The sequence below is a fragment of the Anabrus simplex genome, chromosome 2 (genome assembly GCF_040414725.1).
Source record: "Anabrus simplex isolate iqAnaSimp1 chromosome 2, ASM4041472v1, whole genome shotgun sequence".
Classification (NCBI taxonomy): domain Eukaryota; kingdom Metazoa; phylum Arthropoda; class Insecta; order Orthoptera; family Tettigoniidae; genus Anabrus; species Anabrus simplex.
Window position 1 is genome coordinate 635,358,638 of NC_090266.1, and position 21,311 is coordinate 635,379,948.

A 21,311-nucleotide genomic window follows, 5' to 3' on the forward strand; every position below is an offset into this window, starting at 1 on the left:
TTTAAAAAAATGGTTTTTAGGTACGAGTAGAAAATTAAAGTAGAACAGAAACTTGAGACAAAGTAGTGAAACTCGTGCATTGGCTATAACCATCCTCAATATGAATGGTTTTTGTGATGGTTAAAAGCAAACACTGGGTTTTGAACATAGTAATCCTCATATTGCTTGTAAGCTCTGATAAAACTGGGGGGATGTAAATAATTTAAACAGCATCATGTTAAAAAATGAAATACTGTTATGTTTATTTTGAAATTACTTTTCCACATCATATTCACATGTCTTAAACATGCAATAAATAATGCCTGCTTATAAAACAGACTAATATAACTGAAATATAACTTCGATATCATTTGTCAGCCAGAATCCCAAACTTATCATTAAATATATGTAAAAATAAACTGCCACATATTGTCGGTATTCAACTTTATTCCAAACAGCATCATACAGTATAATACCATTCTCCTCCTATGTGATGTTCAGTGTACAGTGATATATTTCTCTGCATGTCTTGCCTTGCAATATGTGCTATGATGTAATGAAACAGTTTTGCAAAGTCATATTATTATGATAATGTTCATATCTATTGGAGAAGTATGGAATAAATTACTTAAATATGATCTAGGAAACTGATGCATTCCTTACAAAATGATACATTTCCTTTCCAAATTCACGTGTGGTCAAAATAACACAAGTTATTGCCTCTGCATGAATCAGTAGACCTTAATCTTATTCCAGAAAAGTAGAACCGAAAACATGACTAAAATATCATTTGTCATCCATAATCATAAACTTTTGAACATAACTCGAAATATTTATACAATAAAAATCTGGATGTTCTTGAGGAACTTGTGATTAGCACCAACCAGTCTTGTCTTGTGCAGTATTCATGAATGATGTCTACTTGTGTGATTATATAGTGTAATATCTTGCTAATGCAAGAGTTTGTGATGATGGTAACAACAAGTTATTACAAATTAACACACTCTTACTTCTTCAAAACTTGATGGTAAATGGTTTGCATCCATACAAACATGCTGAAATTGTAATTTCCTTTCTGAACATTGTCAGCATACATACCATAGTCATGCAAACACTCAGAACACTAATTAACCCTCATAGGGCCTGTTGATGGATTGCAGAAAGATGAATGCCACAGCCAAAAATCCTGAGCCAACCAAATCACCAATTGAAGTCAGGAATGGAATAGCTGAGTTATCAGGATCCATCTTCCTCCTCCACATTGCATGGATAAACAAGTGAGCTAAGTACAAAAGTAACATAATCTGAAATGAGAGAAAAAAAAATGAGGAACATTTGCTAGACACACCATGATTTTAGAAATGGAAACACACAAATGTTTGTGAGCAAGGCCGTTGTGAATTAGTCAAGACTTCATTCTCTAGCAAGAGTAGTATGCAAATTAATTTGATCTTGTCAGTTTCCAAGACCATTTATCAATAATGTTGGAATAGCTGTTCAATCCTGCTAAATACTGCACCTGCTTTAGATCCATTTGAATTGCTGGTGTATGGCATTATTATTGAATAGTTATTTTCTATTTTTTATAGCAGTTGAACATCCATGAGTAAGGTGATGCCTATTTTGTGCATTGCAACATACTGTTGTACTGCAATTAGGAAATCACCTCTGTGCTGGTAGCAGATCGTACCCCTCTGGCACAAAGACAGATTGCTTTGGAATGCAGTGTAGGTATGACTTGCAAATTCCACTTCAAACCAATGCTGAGAAAATGGCCCCTCCTATCACTGAAAAAAGAAAACTGTTGTTGCAGATGGAAGATCTAACTAAAAGAAGACTGAATACTTCTTAGACTTTGAGCTGTCCACCTAAATCAAGATTTAAGTCAGAGTGGACATCATGTTGAAACTCTTCCAGACTGGCAGAAGAGTACATAGACCTTGAAAGAAGAAACTTCTGAGGGCAGTGACGTGCAGAAAGCAACTGATACAAGTTTAACTCTACATTGCCCCCTCTGTGGATCAGTGATAGAGTGTCGGTCTCCAGATCCCAAGATCATGGGAGTAGGAGTAGCCAGACTTTTTAAAGACAGAAGGAAAAGACTTTTTAAAGATAGAAGGAAATCTTTTCAGTGCCCTGTGTCATGTGATGTTGGCATGTAAAAAATCTCTAGCAAAACCTTTGGAGTTTATCCAACAAAATTTTATTTTAGAATAGCCATAGGTCACCCAATAGTATTCTGGTTTCTCTGTCATCTGGTAGAGTAAAATGCAACAATAAAATTGGCATGCAGGCAGCCTAAATGGCACCCATTCAAATGCCAGCATACAGTAGCCCAAGCCACATGATTTAAAACAAACAAACAATCAAACCCCATGGCGCAACAGCCCCGAAGGACTTCGGTCTATCAATTGACTGCTGCTCAGCCCAAAGGCCTGCAGATTACGAGGCTCCGTGTGGTCGGCACAACGAATCCTCTCAGTCCTTACTTTTGGCTTTCTAGACCAAAGCCAATATCTCACCATCACGTAGCTCCTAAACTGTAATCACATAGGCTGAGTGGACCTTCTTCCAGCCCTCAGATCCAGGTAAAAATCCCTGACCTGGCTGGGAATCGAACCCAAGTCTTCTGGGTAAGAGGCAGGCACACTACCCTTACACCATGGAGCCGGCAATTTAAAAGGAAGCCCTCTATATTTTGAGGTTTCTTGTCAGTGTGTCCCTTTTATTAATAAAATTAATGTCTCCATCCCATTTTCAAAAAGTACCTATTCATCCACAAAAAGTAATGTCCTGGGGATGTTTCATTCACAAGGGCCTAGTCCCTACTGAGAAAATGGTAAGTAGTGACAATTGCAAAATGTTTAAAGAAGAACACATGAATTAACACAGGAAAACCTTTCCATACCTTGTTCAGATTAATTGGCATATTATTAGGATTATTTTGTACTCAAAATAATTCCTTTCACAGACAATTTTTTTCTCTTCAGTGTCAACATCTGATCACCCCACCTGAATTGGCAAGAGTGAAAGTTTCATCATTTAATAGCTGATATAAATAACCTTTGTGACATAGACAATTCTAAACCAATTCCACACGCAATAAATGGAGAGAAAACTTGAAAATTTTACTGTATTCCTAGATAAAAGCGACTAAAATATAACCAGGATTGCGTGCACCTTTCAGACCAACAAGCCTACCCAACAGGGTAGCAACATTGATGGAGTGAAGCTGCTGCCCCTCCTCCCCTCCCACTCAATGTAGCTTGAGATGAACAAGAGTGATGAGTTAACAGAATATTGCCACGCAGCTTGAAGCATCACATTATTATCAAATATATCCATATATACACACCTAAAAAAAATCTTGCAAAACCTGTATTTTTGTGTTCGTGAAAGATGTTTGCTCTTAAGAGTCCTTGCATGACAAACAGACATCCAAATAACGTATAACGCTGCATGTTAGTGGATATGGAGGCAATACACACAGTCACAGAAGAGTCCAGAAATGTGCGCTGATACTGTCCCCTGTGGACACAACGTGACAAGAGCACATTTGTGTCCTGTGCAGTGTACAAACATACCTTGACATGTCGTTACCACTTTTGACCATACGCGCTGCTTAGTGACATTACGACAGCAAGATCTCTCTGTGAGGGCAGATGCTGGCTTGGTTGGTGTTCACCATAGCGACGTTGTCAGGACATATAGTCACTATCGTGTGACAAAATGTTGAAGATCGTCCTCGCAGTGGTCGTTCGCAGTCGAAAACAGCAGCTGACAAGTGTTACATGCAAATCATGGCTCACAGAAACCTGACAGACACCGTGACAGAACTGAGTAATGCCTTTTGGCAGGCAGTTGGTAGGGCTCTGTCTATGCAGACAATTAGAAATCTTCTCCATAGGGACCACCTACACTCAAGAGTTCCTTGGTGAACACCTGCATGTACACCCCAACACCGTCGTTCCAGGTAAAGATAGGCAAGGAAGCACTTCAACTGGACTCTGGAAGAATGGCAGCGTGTCCTCTTCATGGACAAGTGCCAAATATGTACGACGCTGGATAGTCGTCAGAGGAGGGTTTAGAGAAAGTGAGGTAATGCCAGACGAGTCCTGTATATGCCCATTAGGGAGATGGGTCAGTTATGTTTTGGGGCGGCATTATGTATGGACGTCAGACGCCACTCATCATTATAGAGGGCAATATGACTGGTTCACAGTACCGGAAGTGAATCCTCGGGCCCGTTGCTCAATCATATCGACAACATTTCGGCGACAGATTCATTCTGAAAGATGACAATGCGCACCCACACTGCTCCAGTCTTGTGAACCTTTTCCTCAGGGCGGCCCAAATCCATCGGATGGACTCGCCTGCGGTATCTCCGGATATGAATCCCATACAACATGCTTGGGATATGCTGGAACAGGCAGTGCGATGACGAACGAATCCGCCTCTCAACCTGGCCGACCTCCGGAGTGCTGCTGTCGAAGAGTGGGACAGGATTGACCAGGACAACCTCAACTGCCTTGTGGACAGCATGCCACAACGGGTCCGATCATGCTTCAGTGCATGGAGTGGAGTAACAACACAATGAGAGGCAGAAATAAGATTCCCATGTTAGATGGGCAGATGTACATTGCCAAAAAATAGTGTTTGTGTTGTGCATGTCACCGTTTTTCTTTACATCAAACATGTTATGCTTGACAAAGTGTGTATTTTCATCCCTTAAATTCTCTGGGGTCATCAGCAACCCAGAACTCTGGGTGGTACAAAACATTTTTTGAGGTGTGTAGAAAGACAGGAACATTAAAAGGAACACAATAACAGGTCAGTGTGGGAAGAGGGAAAACAGATTTTCTTCGTATTTCTCCCCCCTTCTAGCCTGTCATTGTGTTTATCCTATTCACCATCATCATCATCATCATCATTGGTTTGCACTTCCAGTGAGCCGGTTACAGTGTTTGAAAACAAGAGTCTTCCAAAGTTGCCTATTCAAAAAGATTTTGTTGTCCATGACAAATTCCCAATTCCATCCTCTTCTCTCCATGTCTTTGCTCAGATGGTCCATCCATCTTCTTCATGGTCTTCCAGCTGGTCTTCTACCTGTTATTCTCTTTGCCAAATAAGCACATAGTAACCTTGTGCTATTCATTCGTTTAACATGCCCAAACCATTTAAGTCTAGATGACCTAAGTCTTTCCTCCATCGGTGCATTTAGTCCTAGGTTAGATCGGATCTCATCATTTTTCACGTGATCAAGTAGTGTCTTTTGGAGGGCAGTTCTAAGAAATTCCATTTCACAGGCTTGAATTCTACTACAATCTTTTAATGTTAGTGTGCAGGTTTCCAGAGAATATGTAAGGATGGGAATGAAATATGACTTGTACAGGATCATTTTTGTTCTTTGTGGGACCTTCTCATCCCATAGTAGGTGTCTAACGATACCGTAAAAGTTAGAGCTTTTGGTTACTCTGTTTGTTATTTCTATCTCAGCTCTATTATTACTAGCCATTATGCTTCCTAAATATCTGAATTGGTATACTACTTCAACTTGGTAGTCCTGTATTTTTATGTTGCATTCTGTATTATGTCTGCTGATTTTCAATGCTACTGTTTTTGATGGGTTCAATTTCATTCCACAATTATTATCAAACTTCTTACACCATGCATTCAGATTATTTTGCACTCCCTCCTCTGTTTCATCCTGTATTGCCACATCGTCTGCAAACACCAGAGCCTGAAGATCTTTAATACCTTTTCCTTTTAGTTCCTTAAAGCCTTAAAGGCTCAACATGCTGTTTCAGGAACCTCAGTCTGTTTGCACCAAACAAGACCAGTGTGATGTACGCTGCAGTTACAAGACTGGAAATCTGAGTGAAGACGTCTGCCAACAACTCATACAGTATAAGAAACAAGTACAGGAATAAAAAGTGAAATATTACCAAGATGCTGAAAACAAAATAATCACAGCATACACAAAGTGGTTCCATATTTGCAGGCAAGTGCTACCTACTTCAAAACAAAATTAGCTGTCCACAATTTGACAATGTAACCTCTAGGGAATCATGATGCGATATGTTTTTGGTTTGATGAGAGACAATGGGCCTGGTTCATCATGCATCAAAAACCAAACCAAACCCCATGGCACTTAACGCCCTTGAAAGTGCCTTGGCCTGCCCAGCGACTGCTGCTCAGCCCTAAGGCCTGCAGATTACGAGGGGTCATGTAGTCAGCACGACACATCCTCTCGGTCGTTATTCTGGGATTTCGAGACCGGGGCCACCATCTCACTGTCAGATAGCTCCTCAATTCTAATCACATAGGCTGAGTGGACCTCGAACCAGCCCTCAGGTCAAGAGAAAAATCCCTGACCTGGCCGGGAATCGAACCCGGGGCCTCCGGGCGAGAGGCAGGCACGCTACCCTTACACCACGGGGCTGGCTTCATGCATCATGGATAACTTATGCAGGGAACCAGTATACTCATGTCAGAGGAGGCTAGAAAGAAACCAAGATCCTACGAAGTATGTTATTTGGATTACTCATTCTTCACAAACTAGTCTGTGGTTTAAAACCCTATTTGACCTGGAAGAACTGTAAATGATGCACCTTTTACAGACCTGCAAGCTCTACAATATTGTTCTGAGGGTGTTATGTTCCATTAGTGTAGTTTCAGTGAGGAATGTTGGGATGTGCCAAGGCACTCGAGAGAGATGACTGTAGAAGTTTGCTTTCCACAACCGAATAATGAAAGGCGGAATATCAAGATGACAAAGTGTGAGCGTCTGCAGCAGTTGAAGGCTGTTCTCTGAAAGGACTGCCATGCTTGCTATGACGCATTCGTTATGAGCAAATGACGTGGTGCTGCAATTCTGAAGTTCTAATAATGGCATGGATGATAGAAGATTTTACGCATGTTGGTTTTCAAGCAACTGAATAGGCCAGATATTGTTCTATTCTTCTTGTTTTGAAGAAACAAAATTATAGCCTATTTTTACATTATTTTATCTTTCACTAGAAGAGTAAAGAATTTAATATTAATTGTATAGCCTACAGTGTGAAGACAGTAATGCAAAGAAAAATCATCCACAAATGTAATGGCCAGTGCCATTTCATTTTATAGACTTTAAGTTAACGATTGTCTTAACGTTGGTATGATGAAATAAACAGGTACTCTTCATAACCAAAGCATTTTGGCATTTTTCCAGTGTAAACTCATGTTAAAGCACATAAGAAAATGAGACTGTGCAATTCAGCATAAGTGAAATTTCCTCCACAAATGTCACTCTAATACAGCGTAAATAACAATTTTTAGACATATTTTCATTTTTGTATTGTCATCTCATGCAAAACACAAATTTGATGTTCTAATAACAATCTAAATGCTCCATGAATTGTTTTGTGGTTTCTGTGTGGCTTTTTAACTCTCCTGTAAACTTGGTAATTTGTTAGTTACAAGGTATTGCTTCTTCACCTACGATATAACTACTCATACATAAGGGGAAGTCAAATGAAAACTGAACATTCTGTACAACATGACCATGGAATGGTTTTATTCAAAAGTAATTACCAAAAGTGTTGATACATTTATCCCACTGGAATCCCACTCCTCGTCCTGCAGTGATGTGCGTCCTTCTCAGAATCTCCTGTGCCATTTGTCAACACTTGTTATGGACATGCAGTGTTCGCCATATACACAGCAGACATGTGACAATGAGTTTTGAATACTCCAACACCCTCAACCACCAGAAAACGAACCACACTTCTCTGCTCTTCTTTCCTTACCTCCATTTCTACAGATGGACAAACACACTAGACCAGGGCCATCCACACAGCGCCCTGGCTGCGCTCTAAGCCAGTGCTCTGAGCGCTTTGATGGAAGGTGGTTTCAGTAGTGGTGGGAGGAGCTTGGGTGGCTGAGCACACGTTCTGCCCGCCACGCCGAAGTGAGCAGCTGATCCATCAGTCGCTAGTCTAGTCCAATGTGCTTTGTTGACAGTGTGTAACTAAATCAGTTTTGTAGTTGTCATGACTAGCCTCCGTGGCTCAGGTGGCAGCACGCTGGCCTCTCACCGCTGGTTCCGTGGTTCAAATCCTGGTCACTCCATGTGAGGTTTGTGTTGGACAAAACGGAGGCAGGACAGATTTTTCTCTGGGTACTCCGGTTTTCCTGTCATAATTCATTCCAGCAACACTCTCCAATATCATTTCATTTCATCTGCCATTCATTAATCATTGCCCCAGAGGAGTGCGACAGGCTTCGGCAGCCGGCACAATTCCTATCCTCGCTGCTAGATGAGGGTTTCATTCATTCCATTCCTGACCCGGTCGAATGACTGAAAACAGGCTGTAGATTTTCAGTTATCATGACTGAACATTATTTTTAAAAAATAGTGATGAAGCAGCAAAGCAGAATGGGAAATTTCATTTTTTTTTTAACAGCGTATAAAGGGCATGCCAACTGTTTGGTGTGCCACCGAGATTTAATGTGTTTAAAAAAACACAATTTGGAATGGCACTACAGTGCCAACCACAGGGATGATTACGGTGATTTGACAGCCGCCAGTTGCCAATCGAAGTTGGAAGAATTGAAAGGAAATTTCAAGCAGCGCTATTCTGTAAGTATTATTGTTTTACTTTTAAAATGCTTGTTTACAAATGGGAATGAATAAATGATTTAATTATCTGAAAATCACTAAAATTATGACTTGCCGTATTTTTGTCTGACAGGAGATAGAGGAGAGGAAGGGTTGGTGGACCCATTTTATGAGCAAGCTACAAATGTTCGATGCAAAGTGCCAAAGCTGTGAAAACCTTCGCAGAAGGGAATTTAATCAAGGAGTGCCTAATGGGCATGGCGGCATGTATTTGTCCTACAAGTAATCAGCTTCATTTTCTGTATCAAAATCTAATCACTAAATTTTTACACTATTGAGATTCTTCCACCGTTTTGATACTTTATTTTGCCTTTTGGCAATTTTTTTTTTATATGTCAACAGTACATGTTTCGTTCCTTATTTAGGAACATCCTCAGCTGTTATAGTGGCTTAGGTGAATGGTTAAAATTTTTAAACACATAGATTTACAAATACATTGATTCACTTAAAAACTAATTACGAATTAAGATAGATGATATTAAAAACAATGTGGGGTTAGTGTGTTACTGGTATGAGAGCAGATGATTACATGGTTGATTGACTTAAAACTATGTCTATTCATTAGAATAGTTGTTCAAAACATTTTTCACTTTGTTACATAAAAAGTCTGTATGCAATTAAAATTTTTAAAAAATGTTTAACTTCATAACATTGTTCGAATTGTTGAAGGTTTTTCTTCCTTTCCTTCCAGGTAAGTTGTTGTATGTTGTGTGCTTGCTTATAGTGCTTTTGATTGAGTCTAATGTGGAAACTTTGGAGCTGATTGCTGATCTATTAATGTGAAGGGAGCCTCGTTTCAAATTTCTGAAATGAAATAAAATACGGTAGTGGGAATTTGTTCGAAAGCATGTGTCTTTGCGTAATAATAGAATGTATAAGAAAGTTCCTTTACCTTGCTATAGCTGAATTCCGATTCTACTGTGACCCTGGAGGGACGTTTGATGCTGCTTTGCGTCTGGTGAAGTAATGGTGTGTGTATTCCGTTGTATGCTCCTCCCTACGGGGAGGTGGGGCTGCGGAGAGGGGAGGGGGTGTGTCGGTTACAGTCACGGCATCAACTTTAGGAGGGCTGGGTAGAGGGGATGTACAAAATGGCGGAGGCTCTGTCTTGTTTATCCTTCTACTATTTGTATTGTGTTTTTTGCCTAATGCTTCGAGACTTGATAATGTCCCTTCAAATAAAGGGTTTCTATTATCAATAGTTTCATTGAGGTTATTGTCTAGATTACTTTTTTGTTCTAAATAAATATATAGATTTTCTAAAGTATTAAGGAGAGCTCCTTTGTTTATTTTGTGTAATATAGTTAAGTCCTGCTCTATGGTTGTAAATTGATGTCCCGTTAAACTCATGTGCTGGCCCATCGCAGAAATTTTTTTATGTCTTTCAGCATTGACATGTTCTTGGTATCTTACAGTAAAACTGTGCCCAGTCTGTCCGACATAACTTTTTTTACATTGATGACACTTTAATTTATAAACCCCTGATTCAGAGTGTTTGTTTTTACCTAGGGAATTGACACTGTTGTGATTTAAAAATTTTTGCTTCGTGTTGTTGCTGGTTGAAAGTGCGATCTTATAATTATGTTTTCTGAATAAATTGGTTACTGTGTATAGGTTGGGGTTGTTGAATGTGAACTTAGCGTATTTGTCTTTCTTTTTTGTTTCGGGTGTTAGATTGGTTTGTAATTTTTGTTTGAATTTACCAATTATTTTGTTTATTATCTTTGGTTCAAAACCGTTATAGTGGGGTTGTTTGCGAATAAAGAGCAGTTCTTTCTCTCTTTCTGTGTGTGTAAGGGGTATGTTAAACGCTCTGTATATATAACTGTAATAAGCTGACCTTTTTTGCGATTCTGGGTGCAAGGAGTAGTTCTTTATTGTGATGGGAGTGAAAGTAGGTTTTCTATGTATCTTGAAGACGAACTCTTCCTTTTTTCGTGTTACATTTATGTCTAAACGAAACACAACTACTTCACTTTCAATAACAAAATATATAAACAAGAAGGCCTCCCCATGGGTGCTCCTGCTTCGGGCATTTTAGCTAATATTTATCTCGACTACCTAGAACATACCAAAATAATAGGACAAATAGAAGGTCTTAATTTATGGATACGCTTCGTAGACGACATCTTTGCCGTAATAGATCAAAAAGAGAATAACAGTGATGTTGTATGTCCTCCGCTCTCTTCGCTCAGCGCCAGCCAGCCGCACGCACGCAAGCGTGGATCATTCGAGACTCGACGCGCAGTCTTCAGTGCACGTGTCTGTTACGTCGTGTGCAGTATATAAGGAGCTCCCTGTCTGTCACTTATGAGGATTCTCCCCAGTGTCCTGCTCCAGAATACACTGAACGTCGAACACGGAGGCTACTCCTCTAAAAAATGTGTCTTGACCAGGTGGACGGAATTCTGGTAGTATGAGGTTTCACCTCAGGTCACTGCTCCACTTTCCAGTTCCTTCGTCCATGTCAAGCCCCGATGTTGTACGCCACACATCCCAAGCTCACTCAAGCTCCGACACATACATTAGATTCTCTAATTGTGAACATAGCTTTCATTTAGTACAAGCTTATGAACTCCGACACTTCAAGTTAGAAGGAACTCTCTTCGCTAATCTATGCTAGTGCAAATGATAGTTTTCAACTATCATGAACTATATCTTTCCCAAGAACTATCTTTTCAAGATAGCAGTGAGTGTAAATACATTCAGAGTGTACATAGTGTATAGAAACAGAAACTCTCTCAAGATTAATCATCTACTTTGCTTCAAGACAATTTTATGTTTTATTCCTGTACATACTGTAGAATTCTGTGTGAAGCAAATAAATAAGTTGTGTTCTTGTAAACCTTATCTTTTTTACAACAAGTGACGATATCCTCAATAAATTAAATACACTTGATTCCAGAATAAAGTTCACACTAGAAAAAGAAAAAGAAAACTCAATAAATTTTTTAGACATAAATGTAACACAAAAAAAGGAAGAGTTCATCTTCAAGATACATAGAAAACCTACTTTCACTCCCATCACAATAAAGAACTACTCATTGCACCCAGAATCGCAAAAAAGGTCAGCTTATTACAGTTATATATACAAAGCGTTTAACATACCCCTTACACACACAGAAAGAGAGAAAGAACTGCTCTTTATTCGCAAACAAGCCCAATATAATGGTTTCGAACCAAAGATAATAAACAAATTAATTGGTAAATTCAAACAAAAATTACAAACCAATCTAACACCCGAAACAAAAAAGAAAGACAAATACGCTAAGTTCACATTCAACAGCCCCAACCTATACACAGTAACCAATTTATTCAGAAAACATAATTATAAGATCGCATTTTCAACCAGCAACAACACGAAGCAAAAATTTTTAAATCACAACAGTGTCAATTCCCTAGGTAAAAACAAACACTCTGAATCAGGGGTTTATAAATTAAAGTGCCATCAATGTAAAAAAAGTTATGTCGGACAGACTGGGCACAGTTTTACTGTAAGATACCAAGAACATGTCAATGCCGAAAGACATAAAAAAATTTCTGCGATGGGCCAGCACATGAGTTTAACGGGACATCAATTTACAACCATAGAGCAGGACTTAACTATATTACACAAAATAAACAAAGGAGCTCTCCTTAATACTTTAGAAAATCTATATATTTATTTAGAACAAAAAGTAATCTAGACAATAACCTCAATGAAACTATTGATAATAGAAACCCTTTATTTGAAGGGACATTATCAAGTCTCGAAGCATTAGGCAAAAAACACAATACAAATAGTAGAAGGATAAACAAGACAGAGCCTCCACCATTTTGTACATCCCCTCTACCCAGCCCTCCTAAAGTTGATGCCGTGACTGTAACCGACACACCCCCTCCCCTCTCCGCAGCCCCACCTCCCCGTAGGGAGGAGCATACAACGGAATACACACACCATTACTTCACCAGACGCAAAGCAGCATCAAACGTCCCTCCAGGGTCACAGTAGAATCGGAATTCAGCTATAGCAAGGTAAAGGAACTTTCTTATACATTCTATTATTACGCAAAGACACATGCTTTCGAACAAATTCCCACTACCGTATTTTATTTCATTTCAGAAATTTGAAACGAGGCTCCCTTCACATTAATAGATCAGCAATCAGCTCCAAAGTTTCCACATTAGACTCAATCAAAAGCACTATAAGCAAGCACACAACATACAACAACTTACCTGGAAGGAAAGGAAGAAAAACCTTCAACAATTCGAACAATGTTATGAAGTTAAACATTTTTTAAAAATTTTAATTGCATACAGACTTTTTATGTAACAAAGTGAAAAATGTTTTGAACAACTATTCTAATGAATAGACATAGTTTTAAGTCAATCAACCATGTAATCATCTGCTCTCATACCAGTAACACACTAACCCCACATTGTTTTTAATATCATCTATCTTAATTCGTAATTAGTTTTTAAGTGAATCAATGTATTTGTAAATCTATGTGTTTAAAAATTTTAACCATTCACCTAAGCCACTATAACAGCTGAGGATGTTCCTAAATAAGGAACGAAACATGTACTGTTGACATATAAATAAAAATTTGCCAAAAGGCAAAATAAAGTATCAAAACGGTGGAAGAATCTCAATAGTGTAAAAATTTAGTGATGTATTTTTCCTTCAGAGCTAGTTCAGAAATTTGACAAAATCTCTCTTTCTCCTCAAACTGTGGCTCGCAGAATAGACGATATGGCCGTTGATATGGGACAGCAATTAATGGAGAAGGCAGAACATTTTGTATCATTTTCCATCGCCCTCAACGACTTAACCAGCGTTGTGGACACAGCTCAGCTCGTTATTTTCATTCGAGGGGGTGGATGACGTTCTTCGTGTCACCGATTATTTCCTAGACTTAGTAGCTCTCAAAGACACCACTACCGGTTTCGATATTTTTGAAGCTGTGGAGGGTGTTTTTGAGTCAATGGGATTAAAATGGGAACACTTGACGAGTGTAACAACAGATGGAGCTCCTGTTTTAGATGGTCTACGCACGGGGTTCCACAGCTATGTAAAATTAAAAATGGCTGAGAGTGGTAGTGCCCTAATGGCGGCGATCCATTGCTTGATTCACCAGGAGGCAATCTGTGCAAAAGTCGCCGAGCTTAAAGACGTAATGGGAACAGTTGTGCGAATGGTAAATTATCTTTGCTCCCATGGACTCACACATCGTCAATTCAAAGAGTTCTTGGATGACATCGAAGAAGAATATCCGGATATCCCGTACTATGCAGAAGTAAGATGGCTGAACAAGGCAAAAGTGCTTCATTGTGTTTTTTGCTTGTGGAATGCAATAGATACCTTCCTTTATATGAAATGGCAGCCCAAAGTTCTTTTGCATGAACCTAAGTGGGTGGCGGACTTAGCATTTTTAAGTGACATTACTGCTCATATGAAAACTTTGAACACTTCGCTTTCGCGGGAAAAGCACAATATCTGCAATTTGGTGGAAAAAATTCAAGTGTCCAAAAGAAAATTGATTTTATGGGAAAACCAATTGCATGCAAGGAACACAGGACATTTTCCATTGCTTGAAACAGTGAAAGAAGGTGTTGACTTTGATGAATACTTGCAGGTAATTCGCCAATCACAAGAAGAGTTTGAAAGGAGATTTTCAGAATTATCAGATCTCCAAGCGGTGTTAGACGTATTTGTTCGACCATTTTCTCTCAGTGCAGACAGTGCTCCACAGCTATTTCAATTAGAGTTGATTGAACTGCAGTGAAATGTTCATCTTAAAAACCGCTTTCTAATGTCACGAAGTTTAAAAGAATTTTACAGTGGCTTTCCGCAAGAAGAATACCCCCTTTTGTATAAACATGCATGTAATGTTCTGTCTATATTCGGCTCAACGTACATTTGTGAGCGATTCTTTTTGGTTCTTAAGCTTACCAAAAGTAAACATCATGCAACAATGAGCGATAGAAACTTATGCAATCATTTAAGAATAGTTGTGTCCAGAAATATTGTACCCAATTTTGAGAAGATTGTTTGCTCCAAAACTAAAAGCTTGTAAAAACGACTGAGCAAAATTCACTCAAGGTCTGTACTTATCTGTTCATAATGGTAAAATTTTGTTGAATTTCCCTCTCAGATATGTTCAAATTTCAGTTTTCAATAAATCACATTATTCTTTACTTAACACTTGAGTTCGTTTCCTGCACATTTCATACATCGGAGTACCATTCGATTTGTATATGCAGTATATTTGTTATGGCAAAACAGCCCTATCAATACGATGTCAACAATTCCACAAAAGCCGTCGGACGCACGACTGTACGTATGTATCTAGCCAGCGCGGATCGTCCGTCTGTCTGTCTCAGGTCTCCTCGCTGCTACAGTGTAGTGTTGGCAGGGGAAGGAGCACTAGTCTGACAGCCCAGTGCTCCCCGAACGCAATGATAGGATGGCCCTGCATTCTGGGCATTCCGGTTTTCCCTGTCATATTTCATTCCAGCAAAACTCTCCAATATCATTTCATTTCATTAATTAATCATTGCCCCAGAGGAGTGTAACAGGCTTCAGCAGCCGGCACAATTCCCATCCTCACCTCTAGACCCAGTCAAATCACTGGAAACAGGCTGTGGATTTTCATCGCAAGGCCCTCACTCATTACAATGTTTGTGATATTTGTGCCGCACTTCCACACAGAGATATGTATATCGGTAAGGCTAAGTATATTGCACAATACACTCCTCTCCCCATGTCATCGCTTCCCACTGCCACTAGTAACAATAGCTCACCTGACAGAACACAACTAATGGTGAAATTACTTGTGAATAAGCAGGTTTCAGATGGATAAGTGGAACATGTAAGTTTGCTATTCATTTTCACTCATACAAAGGTATTATTACAATACGTTATGTTTTCAATATATACTTTGAACTGGATCATTTCCATTGCAGATAACACAGAATACCTGTTCGATGGCACTTCACTTGATATCAAAAACACATAGCTATATGTAATATAACACTTCTTTTCCTAATATATCATTGACAACAACAACAACAAAATCAGGTTATGATGAAAGTCAACTCACAAATGAAGTAATTTTAGTCTACACACCAAGTTTCTGCATCTCAAGACAATGATTTAATTACCGATATGTGTCAATAATATGTCACCAGGACACTACTACAAGATTTTAATGCACCATATGTTAAATATTTTAATCAGAAATAATGTTTTATTATAACTGAAGACGGCTCTAAAATTAGTCTAAACATGTATGGTTAATCTATATACGTCATCTTTATAGATGTAATATATTATATTGTATTGAATAGGAGGATTCATTTCACAATTATATTGGTGTAATACAGCTAAGTGTTATATTTAAGTCCAATATGAGTAGGTATCATGTCACAAAGATGAGAATCTGCTTCATTTGACAAGGGTTATTTGTAAATCTGGACTCTCCTAGCAGAGAAGTTAGTTTGATTTTCTCACAATTGTTGACCACATTCTGAACAGCCTGTCAAAATGAACATACCTAAAGGGCAGCCATGGCAGACCTATCTCTTTCATTGCACAGGTCCAAGTCGAATTGGCATTAAAAGTGTCAACATGGACCATTGAAAATGGTTTCCTAATTTCAAGAATACAGACGTGCTGTCTTAGATCAAACTTGCACTTCTATGAAAACACAGTCTTCCACATACCAAGTGGTTTCATTTAGCAGCAAAATGGTGCCTAAAACAACTTGTTATTTGGAAGGTACATTACAGCCCCTTTCCATGCACATTTGTCATATGACTGTATAGTGAAACAGTGTCAGGGCAACGGTTTGAATGTCGAAAAAAAAAAAAAAAAAAAAAAAACAATGAACTATGTAGTGTCCTTGTGCACACAACAAGGTAAAGATTTGCCCACAAAAGAGGACACCAGTTGAAGGGCCGCCTCCTTCTGTTTTGAGATTTGTGGCGAATGGTGTGTCAGGAAATTCCACCAACTCAATGTGAGATGGCCAAGAAGGCAAATATCTCACTTTCCACAGTGAACAAAACCATCCATAACCATCTTAGATTGTGGTGCCTTCGCAAAGTATCCCACATGCCACATCCTTCCGTGTCATATTGCCGCATGCAGGACCAGCTATAGAAAACTTTACAAAAGATATCTGATAGGCTTTAAGTGGAAGACTGTGGTTACAATGGCCATAGTATTAATTGATCAGACTGCCAGCAGTCCCATTTGGTCGATCACATACTGTAACACTGATGCTAAGGGGCACAGCAACTTTGTTTGCCACTGATAGGACACAAAGATGAGAATTATTGGGAATGTACATCACAGGCCATTTCCATGCACATTTCTCATATGACTGTATAGTGAAACAGTGTCAGGGCAATGATTTGAATGTCGAAAAAAACAAAAAGCAATGAACTACAGTATATAGTGTCATATAGTGATTATATTGCACCTACCTGAAGTGAGCTTGCTACCAGGTAAGAAGCTACAAATTCTGCTGATAGAGTGACCTTCTCAGAATGGATGTAGTCAGCCACAAATATGAACACAGTCTGTCCAGTCACTGATAAAAGTATCAAAATTCTTGCCGTTTGTGCATGTGGTACTGAAATACAAACAGGATACAAATAAAGAGAACTCAATTAACAAAATATTACAAATAGATGATCATATTACAATACCATCAATATTGATATTCAAAACATGCAGAGTTCCGTGTTGACATTTTTATTATCAGAGGTGCTCTGTTCCACTAACAAGATCTACCAACCACACATGAACAAGAGAAGTTCCCTCACACCCAGCCTGATAAATATTTGAACTACCATTAGAAGAGAATGTTCTAAAATCACATTTGCCAACTTTTACCAAGATTGAAGCAAGAAGATACTTTTCAGACAGACACTACAAGTTATGTTTAAAAAAACTTTTTACTTATCCATGGTTTCTCATCACTCACCATTCCTATTGTTTTTTATATATTTGTGTAGGTTTTAAGATGTCTTTTCAATGTTATAATTAGCTGAATATGGCCCACTAAGTATTGAAAATTGTTCTGTAATTTCTTATATGACTAAATTCAACATTGCTTAGTCTAATGTATATTGACAGAAATTCTTTTTTAACAACTGATATTCAAGATCATTGTCTGTTCGAAATTCTGACTGTAGAGTATACTGTTATATGTGAACACTTGTGAACGTACTGTATGCCACATGAAGATGGTTACGTACTCTGTGTGCAACATGCCACCAACAGCAAACAATGAGTTATTGGTAATATCTTCTCCTTCTATCCCATGTCCCATGCCTATTAATCAGATCAGGGACATCTGAATGCTGTGTTATTGAGAGGAAGCAGATAGGTTAGCAACAGGCATGTTGCATTGGCAAAGGTTTGTGACACAACACTCCATTCTACGCTGAAGCAACAGAGGCTATCAACTTGTTGTGAACTGAATGGGAAGTTCTGTATCTATCTACTGAAGCTGAAAATTTGGCAAAATGCTTAAATTGTTATAAAACCTTGTACCAGTTGAGAAGATTCAGTTAGATCTGCAAGGCAATAGGTAGCTAAAGAACAAATTAATTACAAAGAAAAATCTGTCAGATTTTATCTGAATTTACTTCAAGTTAGATTCCCCTCGTTCATAGTAATGCTGGAAAGATGTTGAATATGTTTGGATTGATGTGTTTGTGTGAGCAGCTCCTCTTGCTAATGAAAGTACACATGTCTAACAACGGAAGCAGTCTATCAGTTCTGAATCTCACACTTGTCAATAAAAAATGTAACCATTAAAATCTTCAACTCTTGATTAAGAAGGTGTGTGTAAAATGTTTGGTGAATGACACCATAACATAAAGAAATCAGAAGTTACGAACAAAATACCTTTAGTCACCTTCAAAGTACTCTCCATTGGCCACAATACGCTTTTCACAACGTGTATACAGCTGCTGGGAACTGGCAGCAACGGCGTCTTTTAGAATCTATCGAAGCAGTGACGTCACACGTCTCTGGATGTCCGGTATGTCAGCAAAGTGTGTGCCTTACAGGATTCCTTCGAGGCGGGGAAACAAAAAAGTCTGCAGGTACCGGATCTGGGCAGTATGGTGGATTCCAAGACATGGCGCATCATCAAGAATTTCCTGTCCATCCCGAAACACATTTTCTATTTACGTGTTCTGTTCTGTATACTTGCACCAACATTGCATGCGTCTTCACTGCCGTTTTCCCTATTTTTAACAAAACGTGACGTTTATGCGTTACTCCATTGCACTACGACACGAGTCTTACGTGCACTACGTTTGGCTGACCGCAATAGGCCGACCTGCTTCAGGCCGTATGTTCAACACTACGTGGCACTTCTTGAGATGTCTCTCTATTTACATGCACACGCATGCACATGTTGTCATTGCAATATTGGTCTATTCACCATACGTTTGAGACACACCTTGTATATTGTGCAATGTGATTCCATAGATATTTAGAGGGGTGTGTTTATTGATCTCTCAGTCTCTGGATAGTCCCAGATTCATTTCTGGAAGCACCATCATCATCATCACAACAGCCTTTACAATCTTAAGAAAAATATCCCAGCATTATGACTCTCAACACCCTCTCTCCAGCGCAGGCTTGGAATTGTACTCTCTGTTGAAACAAGATGGCTTACATTAGGACCACCAAACCCAGCATTAACCCCAGGATGAAAGAACATAATCATTACTATCCCCTTATCCAAACAAATCTTTCAACATAATCTGAAACAGGGGACAAAAATGCAGTACATTTTCTCTCTTTCCACGATTACAAAATAAAATCTAAGGAAATGTTTCTGGTTACTACCCCCACAGTATCATACTCTTATCAGCTGTGAAGCTGAAACATGAGAAGTGTTTCGAGAGGAAGGGAGAAGTTTTTCATACACTCCTCAAAAAAAATATTTTGGCCAAATATTTATATGTTCATACCTCCATGATATGTACACATACTGAAATGAAAACAGGCATGCTCTGAAAATAAACTACCTTCTTTGCAACAATTAAGAATTGAAATGAAACACTTTCTTTGGATGCTCAACACTCAGTGTCATTGCACAAAGTGTCATAAACAAAGTGGTGCCTGGTCATCCACCAAAATGGCTACATGGTAATTACGCATTTTAATAAAGAGTATTGCAACCCCTTATACTTCTGATAAGGCACCGCGAGTTCAGTTGAGGCAGACATCCCCACTCTTCCAAAAGGGCATCTTCAAAGGCTTGTGTTAGGGTTGGTGGATTTTTCACTTGAATACATTGCTCCAGTAGGTCCCAGATTTGTTAGATGGGATTCAAGTTGGGACATGTGTTGGCACGTGTTACTCTTGCAGGAATCTCTGAACAATTTTGGCATCATACATTCCAGCATTATCATGCATGAATATTGTGTTTTCTCCTAGTTGCATAACATGAAGAATCACATGTAGCACTAAGGTCCCAACAATGTACCTCTGAACAGTTAAGGATCCATTGCAAATGATCAGGAGATCAGTTTTTGTGTCAAAACTGTCCATATGATAACAAATCCACCTCCATAAGTAACAGTATATTGTATAGCTGTCAAATGAAATTGTTCCCCACATCTTCTCCTGACTCACAGATGACCTCCTGAATGATATCACACAAAATGTGAATCGTACAAGAACATCACAGGACGCCAGGCAGATTATCTCTAGCATACTGTGCAGTCTCCTCCCACGATATCTGTCCAGTGTAGGTACTGAGAGGTCATGGAGATCTTAAATTGACTTCTCAGAGCCTGTTTGACTGTTTGATTACTAACTCGTACTGTAGTGCTTGTGCTGTGAGGTTTTGGAGAACTTGTAGCCGCAAGAAACGATTCTGGCCTGGAGTTGTTTTCTTTTGGTGGCATGTGCTAGTGCACCTAGCAACACTTGCAGTTTCTTGGAAATATTTCCACAGTTACCAAATCATATTCTTAGCAACTCATAGCATTCTGGAAAAGTATCTTTGCGAGTAGCCTTCTTGAAGCAGAGCAAGTGCACGAGTGGCTTCATTTGATGACTACTGTTTCCCTTCCCCTGTTGCCTACCTTTGTCCCCATGATCAGCCATGATTTGTGAACACTGTACTCCACACAGACCAACCTTTGCATCCACTTTGAATTGAGAGACTCCTACCTTTCAACTGACACTGACACCTCTCACATACCTGGATGCTTTTTTATGTAAACTGGATATTGTACTGCTGTAACTATCCAATTCCCAGCCCACTATGTATTCGTACAATGTAGTTAGGAACATGTAAAAACGTGACCAAATTTCTCATTTACTAGTTGGTTGGTTGTTGGTTCAATAATCTGCGTTTGCCACAAGACATTATAAGAATGATTGCACCAGATCACTCTAAGAAAGACTTTATAATACCACTCTGAGAGATAGACAAGCTGATAGTACCGTCTAGCCTTCTCACTGCCATAAATGTACAGGCATCCATTTTGTTCACGTCATTTTGTTTTGACTAGTACTACTGAGGAGTAGTTAAACATCAACATATTTACAATGCTAATCCAATATAATATCCCCAAAGAACTCCATTAGCTGACACTGTCCATGAAAACCTGTATCAGAACAGTCCATAGTTGCATATTGGCACTGCTGATG

General features: G+C 39.0%; 1 protein-coding gene across 7 annotated transcripts in view; it reads right to left on the reverse strand.

The window, feature by feature from the left end:
* Positions 1-406: 406 nt before the first annotated feature.
* Positions 407-21,311, reverse strand: part of LOC136862977 (solute carrier family 41 member 1) — an 847,982-nt gene continuing 827,077 nt past the window's right edge. For all 7 annotated transcript variants that reach the window (XM_067139280.2, XM_067139274.2, XM_067139275.2 and 4 more), the window contains 2 exons: positions 17,108-17,256; positions 407-1,283 (listed from right to left, as the gene is read on the reverse strand). In XM_067139280.2, coding sequence (XP_066995381.1) covers positions 1,107-1,283; positions 17,108-17,256 — 326 coding nt within the window. In that variant the 3' untranslated portion in view covers positions 407-1,106. The remainder of the gene's footprint in view (positions 1,284-17,107; positions 17,257-21,311) is intronic.